The 17,085-nt window shown below is 38.9% G+C and overlaps 1 protein-coding gene and 2 long non-coding RNA genes across 3 annotated transcripts; all 3 read right to left on the bottom strand.

The window, feature by feature from the left end:
- Positions 1 to 3,657: 3,657 nt before the first annotated feature.
- Positions 3,658 to 4,293, bottom strand: LOC124460914. Its single transcript, XM_047012511.1, has one exon. It carries the CDS (start codon positions 4,291 to 4,293, stop codon positions 3,658 to 3,660), a length of 636 nt encoding a protein of 211 aa, XP_046868467.1.
- Positions 4,294 to 12,925: 8,632 nt separating this feature from the next.
- Positions 12,926 to 14,173, bottom strand: LOC124460915. Its single transcript, XR_006954849.1, has 3 exons — positions 14,093 to 14,173; positions 13,614 to 14,036; positions 12,926 to 13,552 (listed from the first exon to the last, which is right to left on the bottom strand). It is a non-coding gene; the product is annotated as an uncharacterized LOC124460915 (long non-coding RNA).
- A 1,857-nt stretch (positions 14,174 to 16,030) lies between these two features.
- Positions 16,031 to 16,827, bottom strand: LOC124460916. The gene is made up of 3 exons (XR_006954850.1): positions 16,747 to 16,827; positions 16,268 to 16,690; positions 16,031 to 16,206 (listed from the first exon to the last, which is right to left on the bottom strand). It is a non-coding gene; the product is annotated as an uncharacterized LOC124460916 (long non-coding RNA).
- Positions 16,828 to 17,085: the final 258 nt, after the last annotated feature.

The following is a 17,085-nucleotide window of genomic DNA, read 5'->3' as shown; positions in this document are numbered from 1 at the left end:
GGATACTTTGACCAATCTTCTGAAGCCAAAGTCGAACCCACGCAACTAATGTTCGCGCCGGTATCTAATAGACCTTGTTCACGAAAATTTAAAAATGATACTTCCGCATACAATCTTCCATCCGACTTTTCATGAATTATTGACGAAATAAGTAAACGCGTAGTTTGTCTAACTGCTTTCCAAAAAGTTCGCAATCGAATAGTAGATCTCTTTGGTCGTGACCGAGTTAAATTTGGTTTGCTTCCAAAAATTCTACTACGCACTTTGAGATAATTTCTCAAACGTTCTAGATAGGGTTTAACTGACGATATAACTGGCGTCTTATCGTAACAGTTAAAAGGTAAGTCTGGTATTTGGTTTGCTTGCTCTATTGGTTCTGAGCTAGCCGCTAAATCAGGTAATATTTCAATTATAGATTTTTCGGGGCCATCCGAGCTTTCACAGATGGACCCTTCACTAAGTTTTCCGCTTTCTTGCCGATACAATTTGTACATTGGGGCTTATATACGTTTTTCGAGCCACACCCGCAACAAAATATAGTGCAAGGCTCTAAGCAGTTGTCCCAGCCATGTCCCTCTGCATTACAATTCCAACACCGAAATACTTAAACCGGAGCTTGCACTGCTTCAACATTGTACACATTTAAATCCATCTTTTCTGAGAGTTCGAACTTTTCTGGCTCTTCTACTTCCGCAATGTTGCGTTTAGCATACTGAAAATTGGCTGAAGTTTTATTTGCTCTCCTAGAGACTACATCTAGCTTTCGAAGATGAGGTATAGAGAGAATAGGTATATACAGCAATTCATGACGAATGTCCGTCAATAAATTACGTGTGAGCAACTGAATGAGTTGTTCTTCGTCTATGCTTTTCGACATACGTGACATCTGAGTCATACTCTCATCGTAAAAGTTTTCAAAGGGTACTCCCACCTTTTGTTTACGCCCACGAATATCTTCTAGTATATCTACATCACTTCTGTAATCTTTATATTGATATTTCATGGCTGCACAAAATTCTGACCACTCTAAGTTTACTACATCTCTACGGTATCTCCAATAATACTCTTTAGCTTTGCCTATTAAAAGAATATGCAAATTTTTGCATACTGCATCAAAATCTTGGTCTAAGCAATCCTCTGTTAACGTTTTGATACGATAGAGAAACTCTTCGACCGTAACTCCTTTAGACGAACCGTCAAATTTTACATTCCAACTATGAATTAGCTGTGTAATTTAGTCTGGGTTATGACCTGTTCTGCTTGGTCTGACTGTAGATGAACTCCAAGGAATACTTTGGTTTTGCGCTGACGCATTTACATGTTGCTCTATAATTCCCATTTGTCCTATTCTTCGGTGTATTATGGACTCTATTTGATTACTAATTCTGTCATAATCAATTTCTATCGAGGCTCGCGCTGGTCTTCTACAAGCGTCTAAGCTTCTACGAGGTATATTGGACCCATTTCCTTGAAGTCTTCCTCGTTGTTTTCCTATCGTTGTGGGTCGGTCCCCTGCAGACATCTCTATATTCGCTAAAAAATACGAGAGCGTGTGTTGGGGCCTTTCGGCACAGCTCCTGTTGTCATTGCACCTATGTTTACAGGACGTTCGGATTCTATCTCTGCAAATGGCACGTTCTGCACTTCTAAATCTGCTCTACGTATAGACGCATTACAAATTTGACATACATTAAACTGATCCATCTATTCTGATATACAATTTTTATGAAATATATGATGGCATGAAGTTTTCACCACCAACTCTTGCGTGGCCCATACTGCTTTCTGACAAATTGAGCATAACGCATCTGAGATCTCATTAGCTAAGTTTTCTTCACTCCTAGTGAGAACCATTTTGAAAAATTTCTGATTAAATTAATATTTTAATAATATTTCGTAATTAAATTTTAATTGGTATTTTATCTTAAATCATATCGTTCCCTTAATGTGAATTTGAAGTAACTATCTTATTTTTATACCCTTCCAGAGGGTATTATAAAATTGATCAGATGTTTGTAACGCACAGAAGGAGACGGTTCCGACCCCATAAAGTATATATATTCTTGATCAGCATGAGAAGCTGAGTTGATATAGCCATGTCCGTCTGTCCGTCCGTCCGTCCGTCCGTCCGTCCGTCCGTCCGTCCGTCAGTCTGTGTGTATGCGTTTTACTCAGCCGTCTTAAGAGCTATCGGACTGAAATTTTTTTTCTGGGTTTTTTATTACCCGGGAAAAATAAAGTATGAAAGCCATCAGGATCGGACCACTATATCATATAGCTCCAGAAGAACTAGAAGAAACATTTTCATAAAAATTAGAGTATGCTATGAAATTTACATGTGATAATATTGGATATAAAACCCCAGATCCCAAAATTTGAATGTGATCGGATAAATATAACAATACAACAAGTTACAGTCAATATATTAATCGGCTCTGCTCCCAGCTCTGCCGGCAGCGCTGCTTGCTGTCTACTACGTCTTTCGTCATCAACAGAGTACATGCATACACACACAGACGCAACGCTACATAATCTGTATGTGTATGCGTGCGTTGCTTTGCTTTGGAAAAGAGGGAAGAAGAAGAACAAATTGTAAAATAGAGAGTAAAATTTTTTTGTTTGTATATTGATGAATTGAGTTGCAGAAAACAAATTTTGAACATGTAAAATTATTATTACCAAGGACTGCAAGGGTATTTAAACTTCAGCATAGCCGATGTTAGCTTCATTGATTTTTCTTTTACGCAATGCCAATTTATTTTTTCTTTTACACAATTCGCAATTATAAAGAATTCCAAAAATCCAATCCATTGATCGAATCTTATGGCAAATACATAACAGAAAAGGAGAAAAGAGAAAAAAATAGAAAGAAACAAAAAGATCCTCTAAGCTATTGGTTTAACGCTCGAAGGGTCGTAGACGTAAGCATACTACGTTACGAATTCCAAGCTAGACTTAAATCGCCAATACCAGTATTAGAGTAACAGAAATTATGCGAAAAGACGAAGTTTACTTAGCCAATCGTACTACTAGAGGTCGCTGTGGCAGAATTACTACCATACGATTTCCATTTAGTTGCATAGAGACCGCATCCATAACATTTAAATTTTACACAAAAATAGAATGAAAAGAGATCTACGTCCTAAGGAGTGTTTTAGTGGTCGCTATTGTAGTCTGGCTACAAGACGAATTCCAAGCTAAATTTTCCTCAGTCAGTAGAGAGCAAAACAAAAAGGAAAAGAAATAAAGAAAATCAATGACACATTCGGTCTTTTCTGACGAAGGCTCAATATGGTCTGATGTTATTCGACCTCCTTTACACAAAGTGTGATAAACAATAAACCATTGTGTTTAATATCTCATAAGAACTTAACCTTATTTTTACTTCAATGTTACTGAACTGTGTCTGCCACTGCTAGAACACGTCTTGATCGTTCGTTTGCTTGCTTATTACTGAATTTTCAATTCTTACGTAACTACGTAGGTCATATAGGTTTATAAAGAGTGACAGAGTCAGAGCATACCAGACTGGCGCCAGTATATTCTAGAAAACTTAAAAGAAAATACAAAAACAAAAGCATTGTGAGATGTGCAGGATCATTCATGAGTCTTTGCCTTGCTGCGTATAGCAATGTAAGTTAAATGACAATTGGTTCCTCAACATCCCGCCCCCCCCTGAAACTCCGTTTCTGAACGCGGTAGGGCTGCAATCTTTGTGATAGGGCGAGTGACTTCTCCTGATTTGGTGAGAACCTGAACCGCTCTGACGAGGCCATCATCTCCTGTGAACACCTGGGATACCCGTCCTAAGAGCCATGCCGATGGAGGCGCGTTAGAGTCCTTGATAAGTACAAGATTACCGATCGTAATGTTTGGTAGCTTGGTGGTCCATTTCGGGGGCTGTTGTAGCGATGTCAAGTATTCTTGATGCCAACGCTTCCAAAATCCTTGAAGCATTGCTTGAACATGCTGCCAGTAGCTCAATCGATTGGTCGGAATCTGCAAATAGCCGTCTTCAGGAACTGTTGTATATGTTCTGCCAATTAAGAAATGTGCCGGTGACAGGTAGGCAATTTCAGTATCCGATGCTGTGCAGAATGGTCGCGAATTAACGACGGATTCTATTTGCGAGAGCAGTGTGTGCATCTGCTCAAAGGTGAGGACGTTGATTCCTATTACACGTCGCAAATGCAATTTAACCGAGCGTACTGCCGACTCCCACTTACCACCCCAGTGTGGTGAATATGGAGGAATAAAATTCCATTTGATACCTTGATCCGCAAACGACGTCATGGTGCTCGCGTGAAGCGAGAAGCTGTACCATTTCGTCTAATGCACGTTTTGCGCCAACAAAGTTACGTCCGTTATCGCTATACATTTGGGAGCATTTCCCACGACGAGCCATAAAACGTTTTAATGCCGCCAAGAATGTGTCGGTGCTGAGATCAGTGGCCAGCTCCAGATGAAGAGCTGAAGTAACCATACATACAAACAGGCAAATGTAGCCCTTTTCCTTCCTGGGGTTTCGTCCCTTGTGAACCTTCAGCAAGATAGGTCCAGCATAATCGTATCCAGTATGCTCAAATGGAAAGGCTTGTCGCACTCGAACAGCCGGTAAATTGGCCATAAACTGATTTGCTGTGTGATGGCGCTGTCTAAAACAGTTTAAACACTCATGTGTGATACGTCGAATAAGATTTCGTGCGCCAATGATCCAATATTTCTGGCGAATTATTACAAATATTGCTGAAACTCCTGGATGAAGATTGACTTTATGCTCATGTTTCAGCAGCAATTCCACAAGGCGATGTTGTTTCGGCAAAACTACTGGATGCTTGGCATCTGCAGGCAATTGCGACCATTCCAAAGGTCCACCCACACGTATAATTCCATCTTCGTCAACGAAGGGAGATAGTTTGCTTAAAATTGATCGTCGCTCCAAAGATTGCTTTCTCAAAAGCAGCTGTCTATCGTCATTGAATTGATTTTGTGCCTGTCGTAGGCAAAACTTCCTTGCTCTGGTAACTTCATCGAACTTTAGAGGTCCTGAATATTTAGACTTGCTTGATTTGATTCGATGAACGAAGCGGAATACATATGCGACCACTAGAACCAGTCTGATCCAAGATGATGTCCTTCCGAGTAGTACCTCAAATGGGGAATCCTCAATATCCTTGGAAATGGTTGTCAAGATTTTGGTTTTGAACTCAAGATCTGCTGCTGGCTTGAGAATTGAGCAGCAAGTTGGTGGTCTATTCATTGTCTCTGAGTATAGTGTACAGTCGTGCAGCCAAGATGGTCCCTTCCACCATAGATCAAAGTTAATTAAGTCACTCACTAGCATGCCTCGTGATGCACAATACGCAGGATTCTCTTTAGTGCTGATATGTCTCCAAGCGCTACGTGGTATTGTCTCTAGTATTTCTGACGTTCGATTGGCAACAAATGTTTTAAGTTTACAGGGTTGATGCGAAAGCCATGACAAAACGATTGTAGAATCGGTACATGCGTGTATCTTAACATCCTTCTGGCGCAGACCAGACCTTACTGCTTGGAATAAACGAGCTAATAGTAGAGCTCCGCAAAGCTCCAATCGTGGCAACGACTTCTGTTTTAATGGTGACACTCTTGTTTTAGCTGCAATGAGTGCCACTTCGATGCTTCCAACTAGGTGTGTCACACGGTTGTAAATGACAGCAGAGTAAGCCTTTAACGAAGCATCTGAAAATCCATGCAGTTCGATGTCATCGGGTTGATTGTCTACAAATCGTGGGATCTTCAGGTTCCTAAACGTGAAAATGTCCTTTCTGAATGTTTGCCATAAGTGCGCTTGCTTCGTTGGCAGTTCCGAGTCCCAATCCAGATTAAGCAGCCATAATTCTTGGAGCAGAATTTTAAACTTGATCACCACTGGCGCTAAAATGACGACTGGGTCAAAGATGCGTGCCGTGTTAGACAGCACTTGTCGCTTCGTACAAGTCACATGTCCCGATAATGAAACCTTATATGTTAGGACGTCTTCTCCAGGACGCCAATGCAGCCCAAGCACCTTTGCTGGCATCTTTGAGAAATCGATTTCACTTCCCTCATTGCTGGCAATTCGTTTACTATTCGAGACCCATTTGCTTAGCTCCAATTGTGCCCGTGACATAAGGGAGTATCAGCTCTTACTTAATGTCGAGCAGTTCTTGTTCGTTCATGGCTCCTGTCAGTACGTCATCGACGTAGAAATCATCCAAAAGTATCCTAGCCGCCCTTGGAAACTCGTATTCGTGATCAGTTGCCAGTTGTTCCAGCACTCTAACTGCCAGAAACGGTGCACATGCTGTGCCATAGGTGACTGTGGTCAACTTGTAATGCTTCAATGGTTCCTCAGGGTCTTCTCTCCAAAGGATTCGTTGAAAATTCTGATGTTCAGGAGCCACTAAAATCTGTCTGAACATTTTGACGATGTCCGCAGAAAATACGCATCTGTGCATTCGAAAACGCAGATAAACGTTGAAGAGGTTGCGTTGTATATATGGGCCAATGTGAAGTGTGTCGTTAAGAGATCGTCCATCCCGATCTTGAAATGATCCATCGAATACCACCCGCAGCTTGGCACCTATGACTGGATGGTGTGGCAAATAGAATGACTTCTTACATACGTTTGTGGCTTCGTCTGCAGCTACTTCCTTCATGTGACCCAGCTGGATATACTCTCTCATAAACTGAGTATATTTTAACTTCAAGCTGGAGTCCTTCATTAGACGACGCTCGACTGCGAGAAAGCGCGATCTGGCTCCTTGAAATGTATCCGCAAATTGTGGGTTTGGTTCCTTGAAGGGCAAATCGACTATGTATCTTCCATTCGAGTTGCGGTTGTGGGTACGCCGGGAGTGCGTTTCGACCTTTTCATCCTCTTCGTTTACAGTTGTATGTGATGGAACTTCCTCTAGTTCCCAAAATCTTTGCAGTAGTCCATCTATATTAACTGTAGTCAGCAATGACGTTAATGATGTTTGCAATCTTGAAGTGTACACCGATGTGATTACCCATTCAAAAATGGTGTTAACTGCAATAGGGTGCCCTTGACCATCGCATAACTTCTCTCCGGTGAGAACTAACCAAATGCAATCATTGCCCAGCAAAATGTCGATTGAAGCGTTAGTTCTGAAGTCAGGGTCAGCCATTTGGTATCCATTAAATACCGACAGTGATGAAGCATCAATGTTTTCACGTGCCAATGGTGAGTGATCTTTCCTAAAATGTGAGCTTTAATATCGATGCAATGACTCGACACACGAGACATCATCTGAAGAGAGCAGAAACCTCTGGTTATTCCCGCCTTGACGTCTGAGATGCCCGATGTGGCAACTAGAAATGGCCAACGTGCAAGCCCCAACGTCTGTACGCACCGTTCCGAAATGAATGACAAGTCTGAGGCGCTATCCAATAAAATACGGCACGTCAGCAAGGCTCCTTGAGAATTTCGGAAGTGTACCAATGCAGTAGGTAGAGTGCTTCTTCGTTGGCCATTTGGCTTACTGGGTCTGGTAACATTCATCATTGCTATCGCTGATGCCACTGGTCACTCCTCAGAAGCCTGGCCTGAGTTGCCTTGGTGCTGCTCCGCGCTATTATGCTGTGTAGAATGGCCTTCAGAATGCAGCATAGAATGATGGCGGCGCTTGCAATACTTGCAAGAAGACTTCGAGCCACAAGCGCGTACTCCATGTCCCGTTCTCAAACAATTAAAACACATATGTTTCTCCTTCGCAAAGGTGTAACGTTGCTTGACAGTCAAGCTCTGGAATTGAGGACAAGCCGACAGTATGTGCTCAGTACTATGACATTTCATACAATTACCTGTAATGGCAAGCATGGTGCGCCAAGGTTGAGCCTCATCAACCTTGTTGATGAGCAAGTATATGAGCCAACAGTCACGGCCCGTTTGTCCAGAAGCGTCTAAAGCCCGAATAACATCACTGGCTCCGCAAGTCAGAGCGCTTAGCGATGATGCGTTTTGCCCAACAGCTTTTGGCAAGGCGGTGAATGTGTCCATCAGTAAATTCACCAAGTAACGGGGCTTTTCATATCGATCACTCAATGATTTCCATGCAACGTCGTAATTTGCTTCCACTACGGGTAAATGCTGAATGAGTATCGCTGCTTCTCCTATGACGCATGACTTCAGGTGATGAAATTTTTGGATATTCGTCAAGGTTGTCTTTCCGTGAATGGTACTCTCAAACAGGTCTTTAAAGGCATGCCATTCCTTGTAATCTCCACCGAAGGGCTTGATGTTGATTTTCGGTAACTCACAATCTCTTGTTGCCGGTGTTGCAACCGACTGTGAGCCTGACGAAGACGAAGATTGCTGTGGCGAGAGCAATCTCTCAACCAATAGTTGCTGCTGCTCCATTTGCCGTTGCTGGTGTTCCATTTGACGTTGCTGGTGTTCCATTTGACTCTGCATCTGGAGTTCCATTTGACGCTGCTGGTGTTCCATTTGACCCTGCATCTGGAGTTGTAGTTGTTGCTGTTGATTCTGCATTTGTTGCAGAATTCCTTGGAAGAGCGAACCATCGTTACCAGCCGCGCCGATTTCTTCCAACTTGCCAGACGTAGCCAAGGCAGCTCCTAAAGCCTTAAGGCGGGCATTTGCTATTTCAAATTTCTCCTCGTATATCCCGAAGTCTTCGGTAGGGTCCACATAACCCTCTAGTTTGTCGTATTTGGCCAATTCGTCGCCAGACTTCACCAACTCGTTCCACGCATTGGACAAAGTTTCCAGTGGCGCCACCGTTTGTCCGCGCTTTTTCCAATAAGCACGCGATTGCCTATTTGATAGTAGGCCAGAACTATCGACTATTAACTTTGAGGTTAACAACTAATTGCAACCACGTTGCAACAAACCACTGTGTTTAATATCTTATAAGAACTTAACTTTATTTTTACTTCAATGTTACTGAACTGTGTCTGCCACTGCTAGAACACGTCTTGATCGTTCGTTTGCTTGCTTATTACTGAATTTTCAATTCTTACGTAACTACGTAGGTCATATAGGTTTATAAAGAGTGACAGAGTCAGAGCATACCAGACTGGCGCCAGTATATTCTAGAAAACTTAAAAGAAAATACAAAAACAAAAGCATTGTGAGATGTGCAAGATCATTCATGAGTCTTTGAGCCTTTTGCTCAATAAGATGGAGGCATAACGGATAAACCTACTCCCGCTGTTCCACCAAGACTATACCTCGATTTCCAACTAGAGTTACCCGAACTACTTGAATTCTATTGAGAACGCGTGTGATAGACTTTAGAGAAGGTGCTTAGTATGCATATGACTGCTCAATGGGATTCATAAACAACTAGCAAAAACAGCCTGTGGGGGGTTATTTATGAACGTCATAGCTAGTATTTTACAGCGTATTTTATGTATGTCGGCTATCCATATTAACCGAATCCCTTGCCTGGATTTTTATTAGAGGAGAATACAACAGATCAACAGATTACGGACATCATTTCTTGCAGGCGCTATAGATGATAATTGCGCTCCGCTTCCGTATCCACCCTACCATGAGCCAGCCAGCGAAAGTTATCGCAGACTCCCAAAACGAAAGCTAGGACTTCTTCTTCTACATCAGGGAACTAAAGAAATTAATGATTCATAATAAACTTAATATTTATTCGAATATTTCAAAATAATTAGCATCATCATGCTAAAGGTTCGATCAATTTGATCTACAAAAATTCTTCATTTTCAAAACAATGTTTAGCTAAATAGCTGAATCTCGGTACAAATCCGATTATAAAGGTTTGCAAATGTTGCATATTGGCTCTTATTACTAATGATGAGTAAACTACTACTTAATATTCATGATTTCCTAACTTTACTGTAATTAAACTTTAACATTTATTCAAAAAACATTAAAAGAAAAAAAAAAATATACATTTATGTGGCGTGATTACGCTAATATCCTCACAAATTTCATTCTCTAGAAATATTTTGCTCTATATATGTCCATTGACAATGTATTAAATGCTAATGCTCACCCGAATAAATTCATGTCATCAGATAAATTTATAAAAATATAAGGAAAATTGGTTTTTGATACACTTACGGCTTGTTAATTTTTCCCACGCAGAAAGATCTTTCGTTGTGTTGTTGTCGCTGCTAAAAATAGGAAGGTTTACCTATTCCAAATAGAGCTAAAGCATCATATGAATTTATTGTGAATCATTGTGAATTTACATGCATACTCAAATTCTGAAAAATGAATATTATTAACTAACGAAAATATACATTGCCATTGAATTCCATTTCCTTTAACATTGAACCATTTAGCCAACAAACAAAAAAAAGGAAATTCAATATAAACTTAACTTAAAATTGATTCTAAACTACTGTGGAGCCTTATGTTGACTCATTTCACTTAATCCTGGTTATGTCGTCCTTTCCGAAGATGAATAAAAAATCTCCTTAGGCAGATTAAACGCCTTAGTTGTACTTGAAAATAATTCCAAAATGCTCTTCTCATTTACATAACGTGTTGAGTGAGGTTAGGTTTTGTTCGTAGAAAGGTTAGATTTTAATACTCCTTCTACTGGTCATCCTTCATGCTTTAGGTTAGTTTACAATTGGGAAAAAGGTTAGGTTTCGAACATCCTTCTATTTAAATTCTAAAAATTTAGAATCCTACACGTGTGGTATGGTCTGGATTACATGTGAGGCAGGATAAGCAAAAGTGCGATGTTGACAATTATAAATGTTGCAACATTCGAAATTTCACTTCGCTTCGCTAACGCCGTATTTATAATAACACTGTATTTCTCTTTTGCCTTATTTTTCTTATTGTTTTATCCAAACTCCATTTATAGAAAAATAATGTAAAGCAATGCAAAACAAACCGATCAGCTGTGTGGCGTTGCCACTTAGTTCATTCTTTTTCCAGCTGGTTCCTAAAATTTCGATTCTCACCACTTTAGCAAATATCGATAACAACAACAAAAATACTAAAAAATCGAAATCAGTTGAATTTTAGAATAACTGAAGTTCCTGTACATTACAGGGTATTGTTGAACCGTCTGTTTCGCCTTATAATAGACCACTCTTACTAGTCCCAAAGAAAACACTTTCGGGATCTAAAGAAAAAAACTGGCGATTAGTAATTGACTATCGTCAAACAAACAAAAAATTGCTGTCAGATAAGTTTCCGCTCCCCAGAATTGATGATATTGCCTTGACTTAATGTCAGGTTTTCATCAAATTGAACTAGAAGAAAAATCAAGAGATATAACGTCTTTTTCAACGAGCAATGGCTCATATCGTTTCACACGATTACCCTTCGATCTAAGAATAGCACCTAATTCATTTCAGAGAATGATGACAATAGCATTCTCGGGGCTTGAGACCCACAATTTTTCTAATATACTCCTATTATCTTACCTTTATTTTATCTTTACACAATTACAAAATAATTATTAATAACTATGTACTGACACTCTCCCTCTCTTTTGTAGCTGTCGCATAAGTCGCAGCATAAGAATATATATTTGTAAACTTAGCTTAAGCAAAAGAATAATTGGGAATAAAGAAGATCACTATATCATATAGCTCCCATACAAACGTCAAAGACACGAACAGTGACTTTTCTCAATAACTCCGTTATTATATAAATAAATAAATTATATATAAATACCTAGATTTAAACATAAAAAAAATGGAACATAACAAATTTTTCGTTTTCACTTATTTTTAAAATTTTTCATCTGACTTAAATTTTTTCTTTTATACCCTTGCAGGGGATATTATACAATTGGTCAGATGTTTGTAACGCACAGAAGGAGACGTTTCCAACCCCATAAAGTATATATATTCTTGATCAGCATGAGAAGCTGAGTTGATATAGCCATGTCCGTCTGTCCGTCTGTCCGACCGTCCGTCCGTCTGTGCGAATGCGTTTTACTCAGCTGTCTTAAGAGCTATCGGGCTGAAATTTTTTTTCGGTGTTTTTTATTACCCGGGAAAAATAAAGTATGAAAACCATGAGGATCGGACCACTATATCATATAGCTCACGAAGAACTAGAAGAAACATTTTCATAAAAATCGGTGTATGTGGTTGTAAAATAATTGTAAAATAGAAGTAAAATTGTTTTGTTTGTATATTGATAAATTGCGTTGCAGAAAACAAATTTTGAACATGTAAAATTATTATTACCAAGGACTGCAAGGTTATATAAACTTCGGCATAGCCGATGTTAGCTTCTTTGATATTTGCTTTTCATTCTAGTTTCAATCACTTGTTTTTTTTAACTCTTGTTCATTTTCTTTGGGCTGAAATTTTGCATTTAGGCTTGTATATACTGATGTATATCTAGGCTTCTGTATATCTCGGATTCAGCCGGATCGAATCACTATATCATATAGCTCCCATACAAACGGCAAAGTCACGAACAGTGACTTTTCTTATTAACTTCCTTGTTTCTGAGCTATTGTCGTGAAATTAAATATTTAATTTATTACACTAACAACCGACTTGTGCCGAATTTTATAAAGATCGGGTAACTATATCATATAGCTCCCATAGGACCGATAGGTCGAAAACAGTGACTTTGATCAATAACTTCGCTATTTCCTATGCTAATTGTACGATTAAAGGCCGTTCTTTCGCTTTTTTTTTCCACTTTAATGACTTTGATTGGAAAGTTGCAAGGGTATTCAAACTTTGAAGCGGTCGAAGTGAGCCCCGGCCCTCTGGTTTAAATCTTACTATAAGATCATTTATTAAAAGTGAGTGGTAATTGTGTTTGAGCATGTTCTTGTTAAGGATTCGGTAATCTTCACACATTCTGAGTTCTTCGGATTTATTTTTAATATACTCATCTAGCATGTTTTTCGTTAGCAAAGCAACGTTCATAAATTGTTATATTTTATTATTTTTCTATTAAGATAAACTATCGTTTGACCGTTGCCAGTCAGAATAGTCGGTAGACAAATAAGTCTGCCGCAATTTTAACCTTTTTAACATTTCAAAATATAAATTGCATAAAATAAAAATATATAATTTGATCATCCAAAAACATAGTTTGAGGCGGTTGCATCTCTCCTTGATGATATCCACACTGTCCGCATCCATCCAGATCTCAACCTGTTCATTGGGGCAAATATCCGTCAATATAGGGGGTACCATCATCACGGCTCACCACAGCCCACTTCGTCGTAATATCAGAGTTCTGCAGTTCCAGGAGCTTGAAATTGTACTGTTACCGGAGTCACCTCGTTAAAATTTAAACAGCGAACTTTCCTGAAATCAAAAATATCCCAAAGAACTCTTCCAACAGATCGCTGAGGACGAAACGACCACAACAAACAGACTGTTCTCTGGGAGTATGTTAACGTAAAGGGGCCGCTGACCATTTATAACATCGGGTTCCATTTCGATTTCAGATTTAACCAAGAATGGTCTGGATTTAATTCCGCAGCCTCCCATACCGCATGCCTCCTCCTTAAATCCATACGAGGGGCTTTCTACACTCTCCTCACACGATTCGAGAACCTTTTTGAACCTATTTTCAAAAGACTGAATATTCAGACACTGAATTTTGATTTCCTATTCCTAATACTTACCGTTTAGTCTCTATGGGTTTTCCATGTCCCTGGCCTTTTCGTTTAATACCACGTTTGCAATCAATCGTGGATGGCTGTACTCATTCGCTACTGGATCCTGAAGATAGCTCACTGACGGAAGATTCGCTTCCTTCGAGCGGCACAACTTCAATACTTGGGTCTGACACCGAATTGTCGATATCCTCGGCTTCGAGAGAAAATAGTATCAATCACACAAAATTGTTGCCTTCATAGCAAGATACAACCGGCTTAATTTGTTTCTTGTTGCCTAGACCAGCAACTTCTGCTCTGAGATCTGAATCGGCCAACGTTACATCAGAAGCAGAAATTTCACATGTTTCCGGCTACTATATTGAGAAAACTCTGAAGCTCAGTCTTAAGCTCGTAAACGGTAGCTGTGATTGGGAGCTTCATAACCAATTGCTGAAAAAGAACACTTGGTCACGATCAGAAAAAGCAATATCCTTACGTTTACTAACTTTTCCGGATTGCATGATTAATTTAACAGTTAACATATTTTCACTTTTGTTTTTCTCCTTTTTTGATTTTCAGAAGTAAACTTTTTGTTTTATTTTTGATGTTGACTGTATGAGTTTACGAAGTAGAATGATTGAAGTACTGTACCCCCTTGACCAGGTCAAATTTTACAAACATCCCAGGCCTTCTTGGATCTCAAAAAGACACGAACAGTGACTTTTCTCAATAACTCCGTTATTATATAAATAAATAAATTATATATAAATACCTAGATTTAAACATAAAAAAAAGGAACATAACAAATTTTTCGTTTTCATTTATTTTTAAAATTTTTCATCTGACTTAAATTTTTTCTTTTTATACCCTTGCAGGGGATATTATACAATTGGTCAGATGTTTGTAACGCACAGAAGGAGACGTTTCCAACCCCATAAAGTATATATATTCTTGATCAGCATGAGAAGCTGAGTTGATATAGCCATGTCCGTCTGTCCGACCGTCCGTCCGTCTGTGCGAATGCGTTTTACTCAGCTGTCTTAAGAGCTATCGGGCTGAAATTTTTTTCGGTGTTTTTTATTACCCGGGAAAAATAAAGTATGAAAACCATGAGGATCGGACCACTATATCATATAGCTCACGAAGAACTAGAAGAAACATTTTCATAAAAATCGGTGTATGTGGTTGTAAAATAATTGTAAAATAGAAGTAAAATTGTTTTGTTTGTATATTGATGAATTGCGTTGCAGAAAACAAATTTTGAACATGTAAAATTATTATTACCAAGGACTGCAAGGTTATATAAACTTCGGCATAGCCGATGTTAGCTTCTTTGATATTTGCTTTTCATTCTAGTTTCAATCACTTGTTTTTTTTAACTCTTGTTCATTTTCTTTGGGCTGAAATTTTGCATTTAGGCTTGTATATACTGCACAGTTTGTATATCTCGGATTCAGCCGGATCGAATCACTATATCATATAGTTCCCATACAAACGGCAAAGTCACGAACAGTGACTTTTCTTATTAACTTCCTTGTTTTCTGAGCTATTGTCGTGAAATTAAATATTTAATTTATTACACTAACAACCGACTTGTGCCGAATTTTATAAAGATCGGGTAACTATATCATATAGCTCCCATAGGACCGATAGGTCGAAAACAGTGACTTTGATCAATAACTTCGCTATTTCCTATGCTAATTGTACGATTAAAGGCCGTTCTTTCGCTTTTTTTTTCCACTTTAATGACTTTGATTGGAAAGTTGCAAGGGTATTCAAACTTTGAAGCGGTCGAAGTGAGCCCCGGCCCTCTGGTTTAAATCTTACTATAAGATCATTTATTAAAAGTGAGTGGTAATTGTGTTTGAGCATGTTCTTGTTAAGGATTCGGTAATCTTCACACATTCTGAGTTCTTCGGATTTATTTTTAATATACTCATCTAGCATGTTTTTCGTTAGCAAAGCAACGTTCATAAATTGTTATATTTTATTATTTTTCTATTAAGATAAACTATCGTTTGACCGTTGCCAGTCAGAATAGTCGGTAGACAAATAAGTCTGCCGCAATTTTAACCTTTTAACATTTCAAAATATAAATTGCATAAAATAAAATATATAATTTGATCATCCAAAAACATAGTTTGAGGCGGTTGCATCTCTCCTTGATGATATCCACACTGTCCGCATCCATCCAGATCTCAACCTGTTCATTGGGGCAAATATCCGTCAATATAGGGGGTACCATCATCACGGCTCACCACAGCCCACTTCGTCGTAATATCAGAGTTCTGCAGTTCCAGGAGCTTGAAATTGTACTGTTACCGGAGTCACCTCGTTAAAATTTAAACAGCGAACTTTCCTGAAATCAAAAATATCCCAAAGAACTCTTCCAACAGATCGCTGAGGACGAAACGACCACAACAAACAGACTGTTCTCTGGAGTATGTTAACGTAAAGGGGCCGCTGACCATTTATAACATCGGGTTCCATTTCGATTTCAGATTTAACCAAGAATGGTCTGGATTTAATTCCGCAGCCTCCCATACCGCATGCCTCCTCCTTAAATCCATACGAGGGGCTTTCTACACTCTCCTCACACGATTCGAGAACCTTTTTGAACCTATTTTCAAAAGACTGAATATTCAGACACTGAATTTTGATTTCCTATTCCTAATACTTACCGTTTAGTCTCTATGGGTTTTCCATGTCCCTGGCCTTTTCGTTTAATACCACGTTTGCAATCAATCGTGGATGGCTGTACTCATTCGCTACTGGATCCTGAAGATAGCTCACTGACGGAAGATTCGCTTCCTTCGAGCGGCACAACTTCAATACTTGGGTCTGACACCGAATTGTCGATATCCTCGGCTTCGAGAGAAAATAGTATCAATCACACAAAATTGTTGCCTTCATAGCAAGATACAACCGGCTTAATTTGTTTCTTGTTGCCTAGACCAGCAACTTCTGCTCTGAGATCTGAATCGGCCAACGTTACATCAGAAGCAGAAATTTCACATGTTTCCGGCTACTATATTGAGAAAACTCTGAAGCTCAGTCTTAAGCTCGTAAACGGTAGCTGTGATTGGGAGCTTCATAACCAATTGCTGAAAAAGAACACTTGGTCACGATCAGAAAAAGCAATATCCTTACGTTTACTAACTTTTCCGGATTGCATGATTAATTTAACAGTTAACATATTTTCACTTTTGTTTTTCTCCTTTTTTGATTTTCAGAAGTAAACTTTTTGTTTTATTTTTGATGTTGACTGTATGAGTTTACGAAGTAGAATGATTGAAGTACTGTACCCCCTTGACCAGGTCAAATTTTACAAACATCCCAGGCCTTCTTGGATCTCAAAAAGACACGAACAGTGACTTTTCTCAATAACTCCGTTATTATATAAATAAATAAATTATATATAAATACCTAGATTTAAACATAAAAAAAAGGAACATAACAAATTTTTCGTTTTCATTTATTTTTAAAATTTTTCATCTGA

Source organism: Drosophila willistoni, unplaced genomic scaffold (genome assembly GCF_018902025.1).
Source record: "Drosophila willistoni isolate 14030-0811.24 unplaced genomic scaffold, UCI_dwil_1.1 Seg155.1, whole genome shotgun sequence".
In the NCBI taxonomy this organism is placed as follows: domain Eukaryota; kingdom Metazoa; phylum Arthropoda; class Insecta; order Diptera; family Drosophilidae; genus Drosophila; species Drosophila willistoni.
The sequence above is the reverse complement of the archived record's forward strand: the minus strand, read 5'-3'. Positions and strand labels throughout refer to the sequence as shown.